Genomic DNA, 18,484 nt, shown 5'->3' with positions numbered 1-18,484 from the left:
TTATATCTGGATTTAAAATTTGAATTGAAGCTGGTAAATTTACTTATTTCCGTCTCGATACGAGGTTTTATTTTTTAAAATTAAATTTTGAGTCGAGTCAAAATTAAATTTTAAACAATTTCTAACTTGGTTAGGTATATATAATATATTTTTGTTGTTTATTTAGTTTTATATCTATTTATATGTATTTATATTAATAAAATTATTATTTAATATTTGATTTAAGATATTAATTTAATAAAAATATTTTGTTTATGTATAATTAAGATATAATTTATATAAAAATAATATTATATTAATATTATATTAAATTAATAATATTAAATTAATTTTGCGTAGAAGATATAAAAATAATTTTTTTGGTGTTGGGTTTACATTTTATGAAGTTGGATCAAAATTAAGACAAATAAAAATTCGTGTGACTTGATCTGTTGTCATTTCTAATTTAAAAATATTTTTTTTTTTTCAAAATTTATTTGTTACAGACATGTTTGGTCACAAAGAGATCACCGAAATCTTATTTTCCAATTTTTTTTAGTAACTATTTTGAGGTTTTAATTCGTGAGAGAAATAAAATCATATATATATTATTTTTTAATTTGGCTTTTTTTTAAATGAATTTAAGTTTGAAGTTTCAATTTAACATTTGAACTCAATTCAAAAATCAATTAAAACTTAAGTATTTTATATGTTTTGAATTGTTTTGATCTTTGATAATTGTTATACATAAAATTTTAATAACTTTCTATATTTTATTTATATAGATGTTTTATTAAAATTTATATAAAAGTTCTCACCATTAAATAGTAGTATATTATAAATTTTTACGTAAAAATATTTTTTAATTGCATCTTTCTCTATTAGATTTTAAATTGTTTTATTTGAATATTTTTAATGATGAACTTTAGAAATTTGACATAAAAAATTTTATCTAAATCATATTATGTGCGCATGGCTCTAATTCAACCAGCACGAAAGGCAAGGAAGAAAGTGAACATGCGTGTCTGGACGTGAATACAAGTCAACGTAAGACTTGTTATGTCCAGTAAATGACATGCTCTGATGTCTCCATACCTTATTATTATTATTATTATTAAATTATAATAAAATATTAAATATAAACTCTAAATTTTAAAATATTTAATATATATTTAAATTATAAATATATTAATTAATTTAATATTTATTTTTAATATAATTAATTTTAAATGATAATATATCATAAATATATATTTTTAAATATTATATTATAAATAAATTTATAATTTAAATATCATATTATAAAATTTTAAATTTTAAAAAATATTTTAAATATATTGATTAGTGGGGTTTTTTTAATCCACTAAATACTCATTTTGCATATATTCAAAAAAATATTCATTAAAAAAATATGTATCATTACTTTAATTAACTTATAAATTTAAAAAATTTCATTAATACTATATCAAATAATTTTTTAAATTTAAATATTTTATTGTAATTCAACTAGCACGGTGACATTATCCCTTATTAATGTTAATCGATTTGTTTAATAATTTGACATTAGTCTTTTATTTTCTAAATACAAAAAAGAAAAAGTTAAAATCCAAACAAAACGTAGCAGACGGATTTGCATGGCGGTGCCGACCCGGTAAAATTAGAAATATGGTAGGAGCGAAAGGTAAAAATAACCAAACGGAAAACAAAAACAGCAAAGCGGTAGCAGACAGCAATGTTTTTCAAGTTTCAACCAACAAAACAAAATCCTCTTGCCATCTAACAGTCAGCTCCAAACCCAAACTCTTCATCCAAACATTCCCTTCTTTCACTTTCCCTCCTGTAATTTTCCTTAACTCTCCCTTCAAAATCCCTTTCTCTCACCTTCCTTTCTTCTCCCTTCTTTCTTTTTTCAAACAAAAAAGGGTTTTGCTTTTTTTCTTTGGCTAAAAATAGTTCAGTTATGTCCATTTTCTCTTTCTAAACCCTCCAGAAATTTAAAACCCCCCAAAAAATTCCTATATGTCGTCCACATCTTCATCCGAAACAACTTCGACGGCGTCCGATCCCCACGCGCCGCTCCTCCGCTCGCGCCAGCCTGATGCCTCGGCGGCTCGCCCTGCCACACTGGCGCTTTTATTGGGGCGGACCATGGGGCGGCGTGGCGCGTCCATGATGGTGAGGGAGACGGCGGCACGTGAGTTAGAGGAGCGGCGAGCGGACTGGGGTTACTCCAAGCCGGTGGTGGCACTTGACATGCTGTGGAACACAGCGTTCGTGGCGGTTTCGGTGGTGATGTTGATCTGTACGGTGGATGAGAGTCCCAATACTCCTATTAGACTGTGGATCTGTGGGTATGCTTTGCAGTGCTTGGTGCATGTTGTTTTGGTGTGGTTGGAGTATAGGAGAAGGACCAATAGAAGAACACCTGTTAGGGATGAGGAGAGAGGAGATGCTGCTGCTGGAGATGTTAATGATAGTGAAGATGAAGAAGATGGAACTGAAAGGGGTACTTTTGGTTCAAATCAATCAAGGTCAGTTTTTTAGTATGGTTTGACTTAAAATTTGATGTGGGTTTTGTGTTTCAACTTAAAATTTTGATTTGGGGGGTTTTTGTGTGTTTAATTTGATAATTTTTTAGTGGTTTATTATTTTTTTAGTTGAAATTTTGGATACGGATTCGGGCTTTCTTTCTTCTTTTGGATCTAATTTGTATTGGAGCATGAAGTTTTATGTTTGTTAAGTTAGAATTTTGATGAAAATAATGCTTGTTTTTGTGCTAAACTGGCTGAAGATTTTACTTCAATTTGGGATTTTATTGGCTTTTGAGATGAATTAGATAAGGGTTTGAATATTATCTTGGCGTCTGGGTTTCTAAGCATTGAGCATCTGGTTGTTCACAAGGAATTGGTAGGTTTTGTTTTGGAGTTATCATATATGCAGTTATGGCAAGTTTTGATGGTTTGAGGGAATGTAATTGGTTGAATTATCACTATCCTTTTAATCTTTGCTTTCAAGGTCAGTGGTATGTTGAAATTTCGGAAATATGTATGGACCGGGCATATTAGGCTACATTGGGTATTCTGAATACTTCCTTGATTCGATTACAAGAATTAGACCCATAGCATTGGAAACTTAAGTGTCATCTATTGAAAGGATTAGCATTGAGCTTTGGATGCTGATAGAAGAACTTAAATATAATTATGAAACTTTTTGTCCTTTATGCAAGATGGAGAAGCTTGAGAAATCAATTTGGGATGTTCATCTAGATTAATGATTGGATGTTTGAGAACGGTTTATCAGGCATTTGAAACATTGATGGAAGTCAATGACCTAAGATGTATGACTCCCCTTCAAATTTGTGGTAGAAAGTTATTCTTCTCTGAGAAAAGAGAAACTGAATGTCTATGTCTGTCTTTGTATCCAACAAAACTGCATTTAGGAGGCTCCTAATTGTTATTTTCTTAACAATGACAATCAGCATGCTTGGAGTCTAGTTGGTTAAATTATAGAGAATTTCCATTTGAACATACCTACATTAAATTTTGAAAATTAAGCATGGATATAGAGTGGTTGAACTGGTTTTGTGCTGGAGATACAGTGGTTTAAGGAATTACACATAATCCAACAGGGGTAGCTTGGATATACACTTATCAAATTTCACAAGCATAGCATGTGTATCACTTACTCTTTATGCTATATGGATGGAAGATAACCAGATGGAGCCTCGAAGATGGTATTGTTGCAAAGGTTTGAGTTTCATCACCTTTCTGGCATTTTAGAACAGTGTATAATACTGGAGATTTTTCTTTGGTGTATAATGGTTTTTGTTGGCTATACTAGTCCTATGCACATCTTGGTGAAAAAATAAATTATTTTATCTTTTGATAAATTTTAATAGAGAATAAAAAAGTTAAAGTCTTACCTACCATGTTATTTTGAAGACAAACAAAAGAAAAAAAAATGAAGTAGAAATAACCAAAAATACATTTATTCAAGAGAGAGAAAAAAATAAGTAAAAAGAAATTTAACTTGAATAAATAACTAAGTTTAAAAAAATTAGAGAGCGAAGCCCTAATTTGTATGATTGTAAATTACTAAAATAATCGTACTTTTATTTGTATTTTTATTATCTCCCCTCTTCTTTTGGTCATTTTACGAACTGAATTAATGTCTCTTAACTTCTCACACCAACTTATCTACTGGCATTATATATTAGTATAGATATTATTTTGATTGCTTAATCCAATTTACCTAGCTGTGATATCATCTAAGTGGATCTTTTTCTTGTATTATCGATCTCGATTTGCTTTTATTTTCTGTTTTAGAAACTGTGACTTTGGAAGATTATATTTTTATTGTCGTACTGATTTGATGATGAACGGGCAGTGTAACTAAACGATGTGAATCGATTAATACCATGGCATCATTTCTTTGGTGGATAGTAGGCTTCTATTGGGTAGTTTCTGGTGGTGATATCCTTCTGCAAAGTGCTCCACGTTTATACTGGTATGCTGTTAACCAACCTGTTATTTGACAAGCAACTTATTTGTCAATTTAGGTGGCATATTTGTTAATAACATATTCTAGTTTCCACCCCAATGGAGACAACAAATGTTTACAAGAGTTATTACCTTAAGTTGCCAAGTTTTTGAAAAATTGCATAGCAGTTATCATCTCATTCTTATATAATTAATCTATGATATTGTCTCCTTGAAATGCTATCACAATCTTACTGTCACCTTTAGAATATCTTTCCCTGTGCCATAAATAAAGTTGATGTCTTATTTAGGCCAAAAAAAAAAAAGCAGAAAGGTTTTACCTGTTAACAATTTCAGATTTTCAAATATAGTTTCCCAAAAAGTATGTCTAGACTTCTCTTGTCTTCTGTTGTTTATGGCATGTATTATACTATGATGTATGCTGAGAAAGACTTCAGGATCTCTAATTCATGATATCTGCAGGTTGGCTGTGGTTTTTCTGGCATTTGATGTGTTCTTTGCAATCTTTTGTGTTGTTTTGGCATGTTTGATTGGGATTGCACTCTGCTGCTGCTTGCCTTGCATCATTGCAATTCTTTATGCTGTTGCAGGGCAGGTATGGGAAAACATTTGTTGGTAATACTGACTGAAAAATCTTGAACAAATTGGTAATAGCTTAATAGCATTTTCATTTCTTGTGCTATTGATTAGGAGGGTGCATCAGAAGCAGATCTTAGTATCCTTCCAAAATATAGGTTTCAGATTATAAACAATGGTGAGAAGCCTCATGTGGGGGCAGGAAAAATGGTCCCCATAGAAACGAGTAGCAGATACTTGGCAAATGAGCGCATACTCTTTCCTGAGGATGCAGTAAGTTACAACTTTATCATAGGGTTACTAATTTTTTTCACAATGATTTTGATCCATCACATTATTGTTACCCTATTCCAGCCTGTTTTGCACACTTTATTTATTTGGTGGGGGCTGGTGGTTGTGTGGACATTAGATTCAATGCTTTGTTTTCTAATTGTTTCATATGTTCCTAGCATATGTATGCACATATAGGAAATTGATCAATTGAGCTTTTGAAGTTTCATCATAAAGTGCAATCAATCTTTGCAATGTTTCAAATTTTCTTTACCCATTCTTATGTTCCAAAAAATATGTCTATATTTTATTTTTGCTAAATTTTCCAAATTTTAATATATTTAATATGTTTTGCATAAATAACATCTCTATGTTGTTTACGAAAGCTTAATAAAAGGGGCAGTTAAAGATGCATTCCTTATTTGTGGTGACTACTAGAAAGCTCTTTCTGTTAGTTAAAAAATAAATTATTTTTCAAGGTTTTTCTTATTCTTGTTAGAGAAGATAAAGCACTCTTTGTTTGAAGTTGTTGAGGTATAAAATATTTAAAAGCAGGTGGGGGCATAGTATTGCTCAATGCTACTCCTTTGGATGATTGCTTTGCTATTATTCTACTTCTTTTTTTTATTTTTTGGTAGGAATGCTGTATATGTCTAAGCTCCTATGAAGATGGTGCGGACCTCCATGTTCTCCCTTGCAACCATCACTTTCATTCAACATGCATTGTGAAATGGCTTAAGATGAATGCAACATGTCCTCTCTGTAAGTACAATATTTTGAAGGGAAACGAACAGGAATGAAAGAAACCAAGTCATGAAGAGCAACACGCCTTAATATTCTTAGCTGGCCTTCATATTTTGTTTAACTGGCTTTTTGGGGTTGACTTGATTGTGAGTTCTTCCACGTACTCTTCATGATTTTCATGCTTCAAATGCTGTCAGTTGTACTTCATTGTTGATAGAATGAAAAATAAGTGGCTTATTGCATATTTGTTTCTGCACCGATGTCACCTTCCAATCATACACAGTTACCTTCTTTTGTTTTGCTATGAAATATTGAAAACGAATTTTTGACAGTTGTATTTCCTTATTTCCGCACTGCACATGAGAATTGCTTTGCATGTCCATGGATGGTATTGGTTTGTCAAGATCCGAAAAATAGCATTGGGAAAAGAAAAAGCTGGCAATTAACTTTTTGGTTTAGAGGCCAAAGCCAAGGATCAGAGATTCAAACTCGCTTATTTGGCTTATTTAATAGTACAGCATTGATAGGCTGCTGCTGCATTCTTAAGTGTAAAGTCCTTGTTGTTCACCCTGTCTTGCAGCAGTGTTACCGGCAGAGGGCAGGGCGGTTACTTGTGCCACTCGCTCCCATGGATGGTATTTGTAATAACGTCCAAGGGTTTTATTCTCCGAGTTGAAGTTGCCTACCTTCTTGTAACTCGTATGACAACTCATCAATAATATGGAATTTCGTTGGCACAGGCAAAACCGGCTGGTGTCTTATGTAAACAGCAAACGAATAGTTGTCATCCGAAAAGGACTGGATTGGATGAAAAGAAAATTAATATAGAAGAAATAATTCAAAGAAGAGTATATAGGAATGTGATCCAACCGAAATGCCAGTAGAGGATGGATTTCCAGACGTTAATTCTGTGGCCAATCATCAAGCAAATGAGCATCCTAATGCAGAGCATCCTAATGCAGCTGCATCGCTGCATTAGGATGCTCATTTGCTTGATGATTGGCCACAAGAAGATTAAAGAAAGAAAACAGAGGATAACTCGGAAGGATTGGATGAAAATAAGAAAGAAAGTGATTGAATTTATAGAAGAAGATACTCCTTTAATTCGAGCTGAAGGTGCAGAAGGGTGAACAAGAATCTGATTGAATAGTAAATAAGCATGTAGATAAGACGAGTTAAGAGGATGGAGTTTGGGGTAACAAATTGATCATGAAATCAATGTTTTTCTTGCTTGTTTTGAGGCATAGATGCTCTGTTCCAATTTTCACTCTATGCACAGGACCACAAGCAAGCATTATCCAAGGCCTGAACAAACAGAACAGTCAAAACTTTGAAAATTACAGGAGACTCAAACTTTATTGCTTGAAATTAGACCCGAATGACCACAGCAATAAATAAATAAATAAATATTCACAACCAGGAGTCTGCAGAAAAGGCACCAAATCTGAACCTCCATACTCCAACAGGTCATTTTCAAGACCTAAATCAATCATAGCACTACTCATGAAATAATTTGTCAAGTGATTGAACAATCTGGCATATATATTTGCTCCATGAAGCCTGATTCGTTGCTGGTATAAAAAGTGCACATAACTTACAGCAGTTACGGGTGCTGAAGGTTCATCTTGCGAAAATTATGAAATTAATTACTACGTACCCAGAAAAAAAAAAAAAAAGATTTATAGCGATCATTGCCATTGGTCTAGCAAGATGAGCTTCAACTCCTGCTCGCTCTGCCTGATTTTAGCGTTGGCCACCATTTGGTGTCACTGACAGAAAGCTCAACCAGCATTTTGTTTTTGCGCACCACAAGACTATTTGTGTCATTTTTGTATCATACAGGTCTTGACCCAATCCAAATTCAGGTTGGACGAGGCTTGCGAAACCCAAACTCTTAACTGTATTTTTGCTTTTTTTTTTGTCTCATCCGATGCAAAAAATTGAGACGTTTGTATTCTACTCTAGTACTCTTACATGTCACAAATGAGAGTTAAAAAAACAATAAATACAAACACTGAATTCACTTTTCATCTTCATTAGCAAATTTGAATCGAAATAAATTATGTTTATAGGTTTATTCACACAACAATATATTTTTAACAAATTATCAAAATCGATCAAAAGAAAATGGACTTACTAAAGACTCTTCAAGTTCTCGAAATCCTCTATAAACAGCCTCAGTTCGACTTTGTGGAAGGGCCAACCTCCGCACCTCAGTCATGTACCTGCAACCCCCAAAATAATACTTAAATTCTCAAACTGAAGATGCTAAATCCTTTGTAGCCGACAACACAACAATACCAAAAGCTTCAACATTAGAAAAATGAAAACGTGGTACAGAGACATCCATATTATAACAAAAAGACCGGTTACAGAGATTTGAATCATTTCCCTACCATGCATTTTCTATTTTCTTTCTTTTGCTACTGTGTCTCAGGGTCAACAGTGCCAGTAGCATACTGAATAAGAAGAAAAGACTTTTAACAGTTTTGATGAAAGCTAGGTAATAGGATTCTCTCAAAATAATATAGAGCAACATCCAACAAAAACAAATTCTGATGTCAACAACTATAGTAATAACCATTTATGTAAACATAATAATGAAAACAACCGGTCACACACAAGTATTTAAGGGTCATATATGTCTTTATCCCAAGCCTGTTTCTTCTAGTTTGATTTAAATTTAAATCATTATGGTTATAGTTTTATTAAATGCAATAGTAGAAAATTATTAATGCCTAAAGCTGCTGACCAGAACATTTGAGGATGAATCGTGTGCCATAAAAATTGAGAAAAGGAGAAGGTATGACAGACTATTCTCTAGTACTCTGATGAGGAAGGAAATGAATGTCCAGGGTAGAGAGTTATAGTAGAATATTGGGAACCAAATGTATTACACATTAAGGCATCAAACCTAGACCACCAATTTGGGTAGAATTGGTGAAACCATTTAAGAAGCGAGCTTAACTATTTAATCAAAAATAAGTTGAGACAATCCAACAGAAACAAGAATACATTTAATGCTTCATGGTTCATGTTCAATACGCAGAACATGAAGAAACTCACCTGTTTGCTGCACTTGTGATCCTGTCTCGAATCCCTTGATTTAAAACTGTTGTCTGCTCGGATGAGAATGCTCCACCTAATATTAAAGAAGCACCAGTAGCACCCATGCCCATTCTCCGTGCAAATACAGACATTGTCCACTCACGAAGTATCACTAGCACTGATAGAAGAAGGCGTAATCTGAGGGTTGGTGATGGCAAAATAGCTCCATTTGATAATAACTGATCATAAGTGTTCAATACAGGCTCAGCTGCACCCTTGCAAGCAGCAAGAAGAGCCCTTACCACATCTTCATCCCCAACAGATTCAAGCCTAGAGTCCACCCTCTCCTACCAAATGGGAAGACAATGCAGGAGGGAAAAAGAGAAATCATTAAAACAAGAACCAAAATGGCATTCAAGTAAGCTACTTTAAGGAGAATCAAATATTATATATATATATATATTGAACAAGAGAATCTAACAAGTATACGTAACTATTTAAATTGAAACTAGCTAAAGATAAAGATATACCAAGGCAGCCTTCTCTAGTTGAAGGCATAAAGTGTCCAGACGTAAAACAGCTCCATCTCCAGGATATACTCTAGAACCAACCCTCTTAAGAACAGAGCAAGCCTCAGCAACTCCACCCCTTAAAAGAGCTTGATCAATAAGTCTACCCCAGGTTTCTAGGATAATGCTACTATCAGCGTCACCAGAATAGTTTGCAAAGTACAACATTTCCAGACATATCTAAAAGCAGAAATGAAAAGGCAAAGAATCTCATAAATAACAAGAAGAATAAAAATAAACATAGGAATATATGTTATCACATAATTAGATGGAAGGAAATAATGCTAAAACATTGGGTGGTTGATTCAACTCAGTTCACAGACGCTTTATTCAAGAAAAGAACTCATTAACCTAAAAAACTATAATGTAAATCGATTCCTAAAATCATGCTAAAACATTTGGAAACACAATCCAGTTTAAGATAGTCTCAACAACCGAATAATAAAAGTGAAGAATATTATACATAAGATATATTCTCTCCCAACCCTCATTTTGCTATCCATTTGCTCCACTTAGGATGTCCAATATCTTACACCTTTTTCAAAAAGTCCAAGCACAGTTTCTGATATATATATATATATATATATATATAAATTAATCAATTAATTCTAGATACCTTTCTTTTATATACAGAATTTCTACTAAGAGTAGGAAAACAGACAAAAAGAGAATTAAAGACCAGAATCTATACCTCCCAAAGTTCAAAAGGAACAGCATATTCATTATATAACTGAGTGATGCTCTTCAGGTCTAATGATAATTCCCCAGCCTTCTCTCGTGCAGCATTTGCTAAATTGGCATCCCCATTAAACCTGCTATCAGGAACAGATCCATTTTGAACAGATTCCGACGTACCAGGTGTAGCTTCTAACCTGGAAGCAATTGCCTCCAGTTCCTCTTTTATTTTTATTTGAAACTGGAGAACACCAAGTTTCCCTTTAAGTAAATCTAGCAATCCATTGTCAAAAGCACCCCGGCTAGAACCTACCAGACCATCATTGTTACTTGCACTCTTGGCCTGGAGAACAGCATTACTTAGGTATTGATGCCTGGCATTGACAAAATCAAAACAATTCTTAGACAAATAATTGTGATAACAGAAAGGATCTGTTTTCTTCTCTTACAACCAAACCAATCTTAACTAAATTTCATCATTGATGGAGTAGAAGTACACAGAAACCACATAATAAGAAACAACTTAATATTCATTTAGCCCAATTATAAAAGTACAGTCCAAAACCACAACCAGCATGTTGTCTGCATTCAACTGCTTCCTACACATTCATGTCTATGCATAGTACTCCAGAAAGCCAAATGACAGCTGCTCTTCCTTTTATTCTTGCTATTAAAGGGCAATGAACACTGATTTGGATTTTTAATATGCCAAACAGAAATCAGACCAGCATATGCTTATAGAGATTTATTTACCAATTTACAATCCAGAGCAAGTCTATCTATGAGGAGACAGATTTCATGGATAAAAATTGTTAAAATAAAAGAAGCTGTCAACCTTTGTTCAAGAGTAGGATCATTGCTCCCATCGGTTGAACGTTTTTCAGCCAGCCTCAATAGCACATGTGCTGCAAGTACATGCTGCCGCTTCAAGACATAATATCGAGCCAAAAGATCAAAATATTTGGCTTGATTAGAATTAATGGGTGCTCCAGGTTGACCCACTGAAGGGGTAACTGATGTCAATGCAGAGAGAGCTTGAACCTATATGGCAGAAAACAGAAAAATGAGGAAATACTAAATACTAAACTTATTGCAGAAATTCACTGTCTAAGCTCTGAAGAAACGAAGCAGAGTGTTCACTACAAGTTATGAGTATGACAGTCAAAACTTTGATATGTAGGAGACCCAACTTTTTTGCTTGAAATAAGGCACGAAAGACAACAGCAAAAATATATAAATAAATACCTCTTGCACAGGTTCACGACCAGCAGTCTGCAGAAAAGGCACCAAATCTAGACCTCCATACTCCAACAGCTCATTTTCAAGACCTAAATCAATCATAGCTCTATACAAATACTCATGAAACAATCTGTCAGGTGATTGAACACCAAGCTGAACAATCTGACATATATATTTTCTCTGTGAAGCCTGATCACGGACAGACTGCACTGCAGCAGGCCTAACAGGAGACCCAAATTCCCTCTGTGAGCCCTCACCTTTTAGAGAACATAAAGCACTAGTAATTATTTCATAGCACTGTTCACGCTGAGTAATTGCATATTCTCTGATTGCAGGATCAATTTGCTCATTGAAAGCATCACCTGCAGGGTCAAGTGCCTGAGCTTTTTGTAGAGATAAGCGAACCACAGCCTCATAAAATCTGTGGTGAAATCTCAAGTTAAAGATGCAACAATCTGATTTAAGTATTATCTCATTAAAATGAGCCTATTCTAGCACCTTTATTAAATTAACTCACCTTAAGTCTTCAAACCGTTTGCAAACAGTTCTCAAATCAGCAGATTCTGGAACTTTACTTAGGAAATTGAAGGCCTTCCTGGCAAGATTTTCCTTCAGATCAGGATCAGGACTTACAGCAGCTCTTTCAAGACATTCCACAGCTAAGAAAAACTTATAATCAGACTCTTTGAAATAGCTTGGACATCCCTCACGTAATTTCCCACTAATATCATCAACTGTCCCCCTGCCATCAGGGCCAGTATAATACTGAAGCAATGAATGACATTTATTAGTGAAATGATTCAGAAAATCAAATAATATTTAGAAGGATAAGAGAAAATATTGAGACTTGGGAAAAGAGCTCATTTACTGGAACTTTTACTATGATACATTATGTAAGATTCAATTACCTCCATCAGAGCAGAAATAAGTCTTGTAGCAAGGCGGTCACCCTCCTCAGAACAAACAAATTGGTTAAACGTCAACTGAACCAATGCCTGGCAGAGATTAGCATCAAACCCCTGAACCAAGCGTGTTACATGATGCTGAGAAACAAGCTGTAGTAAAAAAAGTGCTTCAGCAGATCTAAGAAGCAACTGCCTGATACATTCCATTGCTCTCACCTGTAGCACAACACTCTTGTAAGAAACAGAAATGAGACCTACCACATAATAAATGGATGCGTCATGAAATTCCACCCTACCTCCATTGCAGCCAATTCAGCAGGACTATATGGCAATTGCTGTCTTTTATTTGATATTCCACCAGCATTAGACTCCATACCCTGGGAATAAGCACCAAATAAATTTCTCACCATGCTTCTATCACCAGCACCTAATTCTGAACCAGTTCCATACAGATTAGTACCAGCCAAGTCACCTAAACCAGCTACAGATCCATACAGCCCCCTCCTTTGGTTCCTTCTAGACCTTAAGAACTTCTCCAAAGCACGAATCTTGTTCTCAAGGACTTGCATAGCCCCAGTAGAAAGTCTGCATACAATCACCCCATTTTCTGATGCAGCGTCATAACTACCTTTCACAACCATAACAGGGAGCTCCCAAACAGGAAATAGCAACCTTGATGAGCACACACAAAGCCCTTCATGAGCACCAGAGAACACAGGCTCAGCCTCCTGAACAACCTGCCCCATGCTGAAACCCCCAGCCGCAGTTCTAGTGTTTGCTAATCCACTACTACCTTCAAGTTGCGGCAGTCCAACAATTCTTGGGTCCTCAAAAGCTTCAGCTGCCTTTTCAGCAACAACATGGCTTATAAGATTTTCATAATGAAGTATCCTTGCAGCTAGCATCAAACACATTGCAGCTGCTTCACCAGCACCAAAACGATTAAAGAAATCCTCTAATATAGATCTTGGAGAGTTAGACTCCAACAATCTTCTCAGAATATCAACAGGCCGATTGAAAACCACTTCCATCATGCCCATGGTGCTGAAAACAACAATTCTCCTCCTTGGCAGTATATGCTGAGTTGAAAGGTCCCCTCTAGCCCATAGCTTTCCTGATGCCTTTTCAGAGGACCCTGCTGAGCTTTCAAATCCACAAAATTCAAGCTCGGGATACAGTGATAACACAGTGGCAGCTGTATCCGGTAAAGGAAGAACATCGGCCACAAAGAGCATTTGGCCTTCAACAGGCAAGGAAGAAACAGATTCTCGTAACACTCGGGGACTCCTAGAACTTGCTCCTAAACTACCTGACTGAGATGACTGTGAGCTTAAGTCCCTGCTTACAATGAGAAGAGAAGACATGGTTGGTGGTGACGAATCAGAAAGGACAAGAGTTCCAGCAGAATAATATGCCATTTCTACCTTAAATGAGAGATCCTCAGTCTGAGCCCTACCAGCTAAAGACATTGCCCCAAAGGTAAGTCCACCACTCACCCCCAAAGGAGGTGAAGGCCTAGTTGTTACAACTTTTAAACAATTTGGCTTTTGGTGTTGATTGTTAAATCCACCCAAACCTCCAATAGTACCATTACTTCCACTAGATGAGGAGGTGGAAAGGTACATTCTCCTACCATCTGATAAAATAGCAACAAGATGCACCCACTTCGATTCTAGTGTGGATATAGGGGAAATTGAAACAATGGATGGCTTTGCCAATCGATTTGATGCTCTTGGTGCTGCTGTTTGTCTACCTCCATAATGTGTATTTTTCTGATTTAACAGGTTCCATTCTTCAGCAACTTTCTTCAATGGACTGTCTCCATTTGGCCCCATAACAAAAACCTGAATTTTCATCGCTTCAGTTCTTGCATATAAAATCTGTCTTTCATTGTCCACAGCCATTTCAACAATGGGATCTAAAGCTCCAAACTTAAACACATTCGGTATAACCCACCTGGAAACCAACAAAGATCTCTATTTGATAACCAATATTTGAAAATTTACCAAATCAGAAGTAAAATCATTACATCTAAGTTAACCAAATTAAAATCATAAACATTCAAGGTCCTCAAGTGCAAGGTTGTATGGCACTTTTAAATTCAGAAAGGGATAATTCATATAGATACAAAACTTCTAAAAATATACATAAAATAATAGAGAAGGTAAAATTACCACATAAACCAGAAGGATTAAATAGCAGAACACACCTCGAAATCACACTGCCTACACCAGCAGTGAGGCAAACTTTACGACAGCGTTTACGCCAGCCTGAACCAGTCGTGTAATACAACTCATAGATGTGGCCATCTCGACCAGCCATTAAAATACGACCCTTATCAGTACAAGTGATACAAGTCATAGTAACTCCATCACAAGGTATTGTATACTCTGGCAAAGGCTGCAGTGAAACTTCTGCATAAGGATCTGTACCATCAGCCCCCCCAGAACAGCATACTCCTATAAGAATCAACTGGTAGCAAGCAAATTCAGGTAAGGAAAATATAATTTTTTATAATTAAGAAATATATAAATTATTTCATTAACCTATAAACTAGGATAAATTAGCAAGAAAATATAACTCAATAGAAACTGCCAAAAATCAATAATGATGTTAAAGGTGCAATGAAACCAACACACCACCCACACCCCCCCCCCCAAAAAAAAAAAAAAACTTAGTAACTAACCTTTACAATTGATGACAAATCTATCCTAGCTTTGAATGGGTTCGTTGGTTCAGTACAAAAGATAATGAATTTAACTATATTTCAGAAGTATTATACTAAATGTATGGTAATAGGCCATTGCCCTTGGGCCAGTCTTCAATTGAGGCATCCAAATTTATCATTTTATTCAACTCAATTACCAGTAATAGAACTTATAGGAGCATAAGTATAAGCACAAGAACCACAAAAAATTGTTGGTATTTCATATTTTTCTACACTTCACAACCAAAAATCACAACAAAAAGTTCTGTAAAGAATTATTACGTTTTACAAACTAAAATATCATAAAGATGGTAGTTTCCTTACTACATATAAAAATCAATAAATTTCTCTATAATGATAATTAATTCATTGATTTTTTTTTCTTTTCATTGATTTTCAATACAATTATGCTTCATAAAATCTATTCAATACAAATTATCAAATATTTAAAAAACCCATAATATTCATTTTCTCATTTCTCAAATTTATTACTAACTATATATATTCCTATAATGTTTTTTGGCCTAACTTGTTAATATGCATCTTCCAATTAAAATAGTAAACAGACATTATCAGTCAATTGAGTGAATTAAAATTAAAAAAGAGCCAATCATACAAGTTCAATGCAGCATAAACAGAAATTCATGTTGACAACTAAACCTCATAGAAACAAAATTTGTCCAGATACTGTCAATCTAACCTTATTTCATGCACCAAAATAATCCCAACCCAAAGAGAATAAAAGGAATGAGAAGCTTTATCAATAGCTAATCCAAGCATAAGGTTGAAGCCTAAAATCCTTAAACAAGATGAATATTATTACCAGCCAAAAAACCAACTGTAATTAGTACATTAATAAGAACTTGATGCTTTAAAATACCAGTTAGCTCTTTTCCTTTCAGTGTCTAGGGCAAAACAGACTGCCAGCAGTTAGAAGGATGTCACTTGGCTGGTAATAACTCAACATGATACTCTATCAATACTAAGTTCAAAAATATAAATAGAGTGTTCAGAATATAACATCTTCCAGAGGCATAAAAAAGCCAATGTTGTTACCTCAACAGGAGTTGCTAGTATTAAAAGATACTGTATAGCTTCGACAAAAATGCCTGGTCTAGATTTGGTGAGGCCAACAGCACATATAGCTTGTTCCTCCACATTGTATTCAGGACATTGGCCATCCCTAATCAAAAGAAAGATGTTAAGAAGGGAAAACAAATAAATATCACAAAAAAGTGCAGACAAGATAGAAGAAGACAAGCATCTTTTCTGAAAACTACAAAGCAGAAACAGTGTTTTTAGCCTGGTTGTTTAAGAAGCACCACTAGAGGGGTGAAGTATAAGGTCCCAGATTCAAACAACCAATGGGTGGCTCCTGGGATTTAGGGGACTTCAGAAAAAGTGGAGGCAATCCATCATGATGTACTCAAGCCATTGAACCAAAGGCCAAATCTATCAAGAGACACCTAGTAAGGGCCTAAATATTTCATCCAACAAAGAACATGATTTGACCTGACAACAGATGTGGCTTGCCTTATATTTTAATTGGTGATATTTTACAAAGCAATATCCATGAGAAAACATTATATTAGAAGACATTTGACAAATTTACCGCCTCTTCTTTTTTTTTTTTTTATAGCAAACTTTTTCAAACATTAAATGGTTTCAATTATCAAATCTATTTCAAATTTATAAAATTACATAAATCTAATGCTGCCTTCAAGCAAGTTATTTCTCTTACTATGAGATTCGTGTTCCTTCCATCAAAATAGGTTACCATTTTTTAGATACTCAACAAGCAACCAACTAAAACTCACATAAATAAAATGGGTGATCTCATAAATTAAAAATCACTAAATCAAAGCAAATAACAAAATCTCACCATTTGTCAAAACGCCAAAGAAACAAAGAATTATCCACAGATGCCCATGCCCTTCGTATCTCTGGAAATATTCCACATAATGCAGTTCCTTCTCCTCCAGCTGCATTATACCTTTCAATGAGTACAGGAGGCAGCTCCCACGTATCCCCCACTTCAACCGAAGGAGGCCACTGCAATGGAATACGAATGATAATTTCATTAACAAGGAGGGTAACTCATATCAAACCATCCAACCTACTTAGACTGGCCAATTGTGCCATCCAAAATGTTGGATTATAAATAATAAAAAAGATAAGGAAGGCACATGACATGAGCTCAAAATTAACTGAAATGTAAATTAGCAGGAAGCATCTAATCCAGCTAACTGAATGCCGAACATGGTGGTGGCAAAAACATCATTCAAGTTACACTAATGAAACTTAAAGATAGCATTCATAACGAATTTATTACACGGAAAAAAAATCAAATGACAGAGAAACATTTTAGAGTCCCAGTGAATGCTTAGTACCTACATAGAAGAAAATAAGACTGAACAAGTTTAAAACTTCTACAAATTTCAATATAAATGGAAAGACGCTAACTTCAATTTCTTTTTGGACAGAAACAAAATCTTCTGACCAAGCAAATAAAACCAAAAGACCTCAATTCTCCATTAATTTTTTGTGAATAACTCGAAAAATTAGGACCTGTTTTTCTTTTTTGGGAATTAGCTAAAAGGTTACCTCTCTGGGGTGAGTGGAGTACGGATGGCTGGCATATCTGGAAGCTTCCAGAGCTTCCTCGAGGTCCAACTGAGCCGCCACTTCACGGCAAATGCGGTCGCTGACGACAAGCCCCGCGTTGGTGACATCGCGCATCACAATCTCCTCCTCCCACGACATCGGAAAACCCTAGAATCAGAAGGAGGAGAATGAGATTTGATTCAAAAAAGAAGAGCCCCTGGGATTTATTTTACGGGCGTGAAATTGAATGCAACCCTAGATTGCCTTTGGTTTTTCGTAAAGACGTTTTTGTTTAATTGAAATCAAAGGGGGAAGATGAAGAAGAAAGAAGAGAAGAGAGCGTTAAAGCATGAGTGCAAAAACTAGGGTTTATTCAAGGGTTTTTGGTTTTGGGAAATGGCGGGACTTTTTTTTTTTTTTCAGAGCGGCTCTTCAAGATTTGAGTTTCCAACCAAATTTTTGTTTCCTCTTTTAAAAAATCCTTTAACCGGTTGCGTATTTGGTAAATAAACAATACTTTAAAAAAAAAATTTAAGTTACATTTATAACTAGGTATGATAATACTCCCAAAATTTAAAAGCACAAATATTTTTATTTAATAAAATAATAATGTGATTTACTAACAAGGGTTTGGTGCAATGAAAATAAAATAGTTTTAAATTTTAATTT

The 18,484-nt window shown here is 34.8% G+C and overlaps 2 protein-coding genes across 3 annotated transcripts; one reads left to right on the top strand and one right to left on the bottom strand.

The window, feature by feature from the left end:
• The first annotated feature begins 1,659 nt into the window (after positions 1 to 1,659).
• On the top strand, positions 1,660 to 6,399 carry RIE1 (RING-finger protein for embryogenesi). Its single transcript, XM_022920743.2, has 5 exons — positions 1,660 to 2,510; positions 4,366 to 4,485; positions 4,941 to 5,073; positions 5,169 to 5,327; positions 5,963 to 6,399. Exons 1-5 carry the CDS (start codon positions 1,999 to 2,001, stop codon positions 6,122 to 6,124), a joined length of 1,086 nt encoding a protein of 361 aa, XP_022776478.1. The 5' UTR covers positions 1,660 to 1,998; the 3' UTR covers positions 6,125 to 6,399.
• Positions 6,400 to 7,999: 1,600 nt separating this feature from the next.
• LOC111318091 (nuclear pore complex protein NUP155-like) lies at positions 8,000 to 18,282 on the bottom strand. 2 transcript variants are annotated; one of them, XM_022920736.2, is made up of 13 exons: positions 17,816 to 18,282; positions 17,094 to 17,263; positions 16,268 to 16,394; positions 14,714 to 14,976; positions 12,801 to 14,460; positions 12,508 to 12,720; positions 12,117 to 12,364; positions 11,606 to 12,020; positions 11,196 to 11,401; positions 10,377 to 10,734; positions 9,647 to 9,865; positions 9,135 to 9,463; positions 8,000 to 8,293 (listed from the first exon to the last, which is right to left on the bottom strand). In XM_022920736.2, exons 1-13 carry the CDS (start codon positions 17,972 to 17,974, stop codon positions 8,176 to 8,178), a joined length of 4,485 nt encoding a protein of 1,494 aa, XP_022776471.2. In that variant the 5' UTR covers positions 17,975 to 18,282; the 3' UTR covers positions 8,000 to 8,175. The 2 variants fall into 2 exon arrangements, with proteins under 2 accessions (XP_022776471.2, XP_022776472.2); XM_022920737.2 differs by lacking the exon at positions 9,647 to 9,865 and having other exon boundaries at positions 8,053 to 8,293; positions 17,816 to 18,264.
• Positions 18,283 to 18,484: the final 202 nt, after the last annotated feature.

This window comes from Durio zibethinus, chromosome 2 (assembly GCF_047325235.1).
Source record: "Durio zibethinus cultivar Kanyao isolate XHJ-2024 chromosome 2, ASM4732523v1, whole genome shotgun sequence".
NCBI lineage: Eukaryota > Viridiplantae > Streptophyta > Magnoliopsida > Malvales > Malvaceae > Durio > Durio zibethinus.
This window is presented reverse-complemented; position numbering and strand designations above follow the sequence as displayed.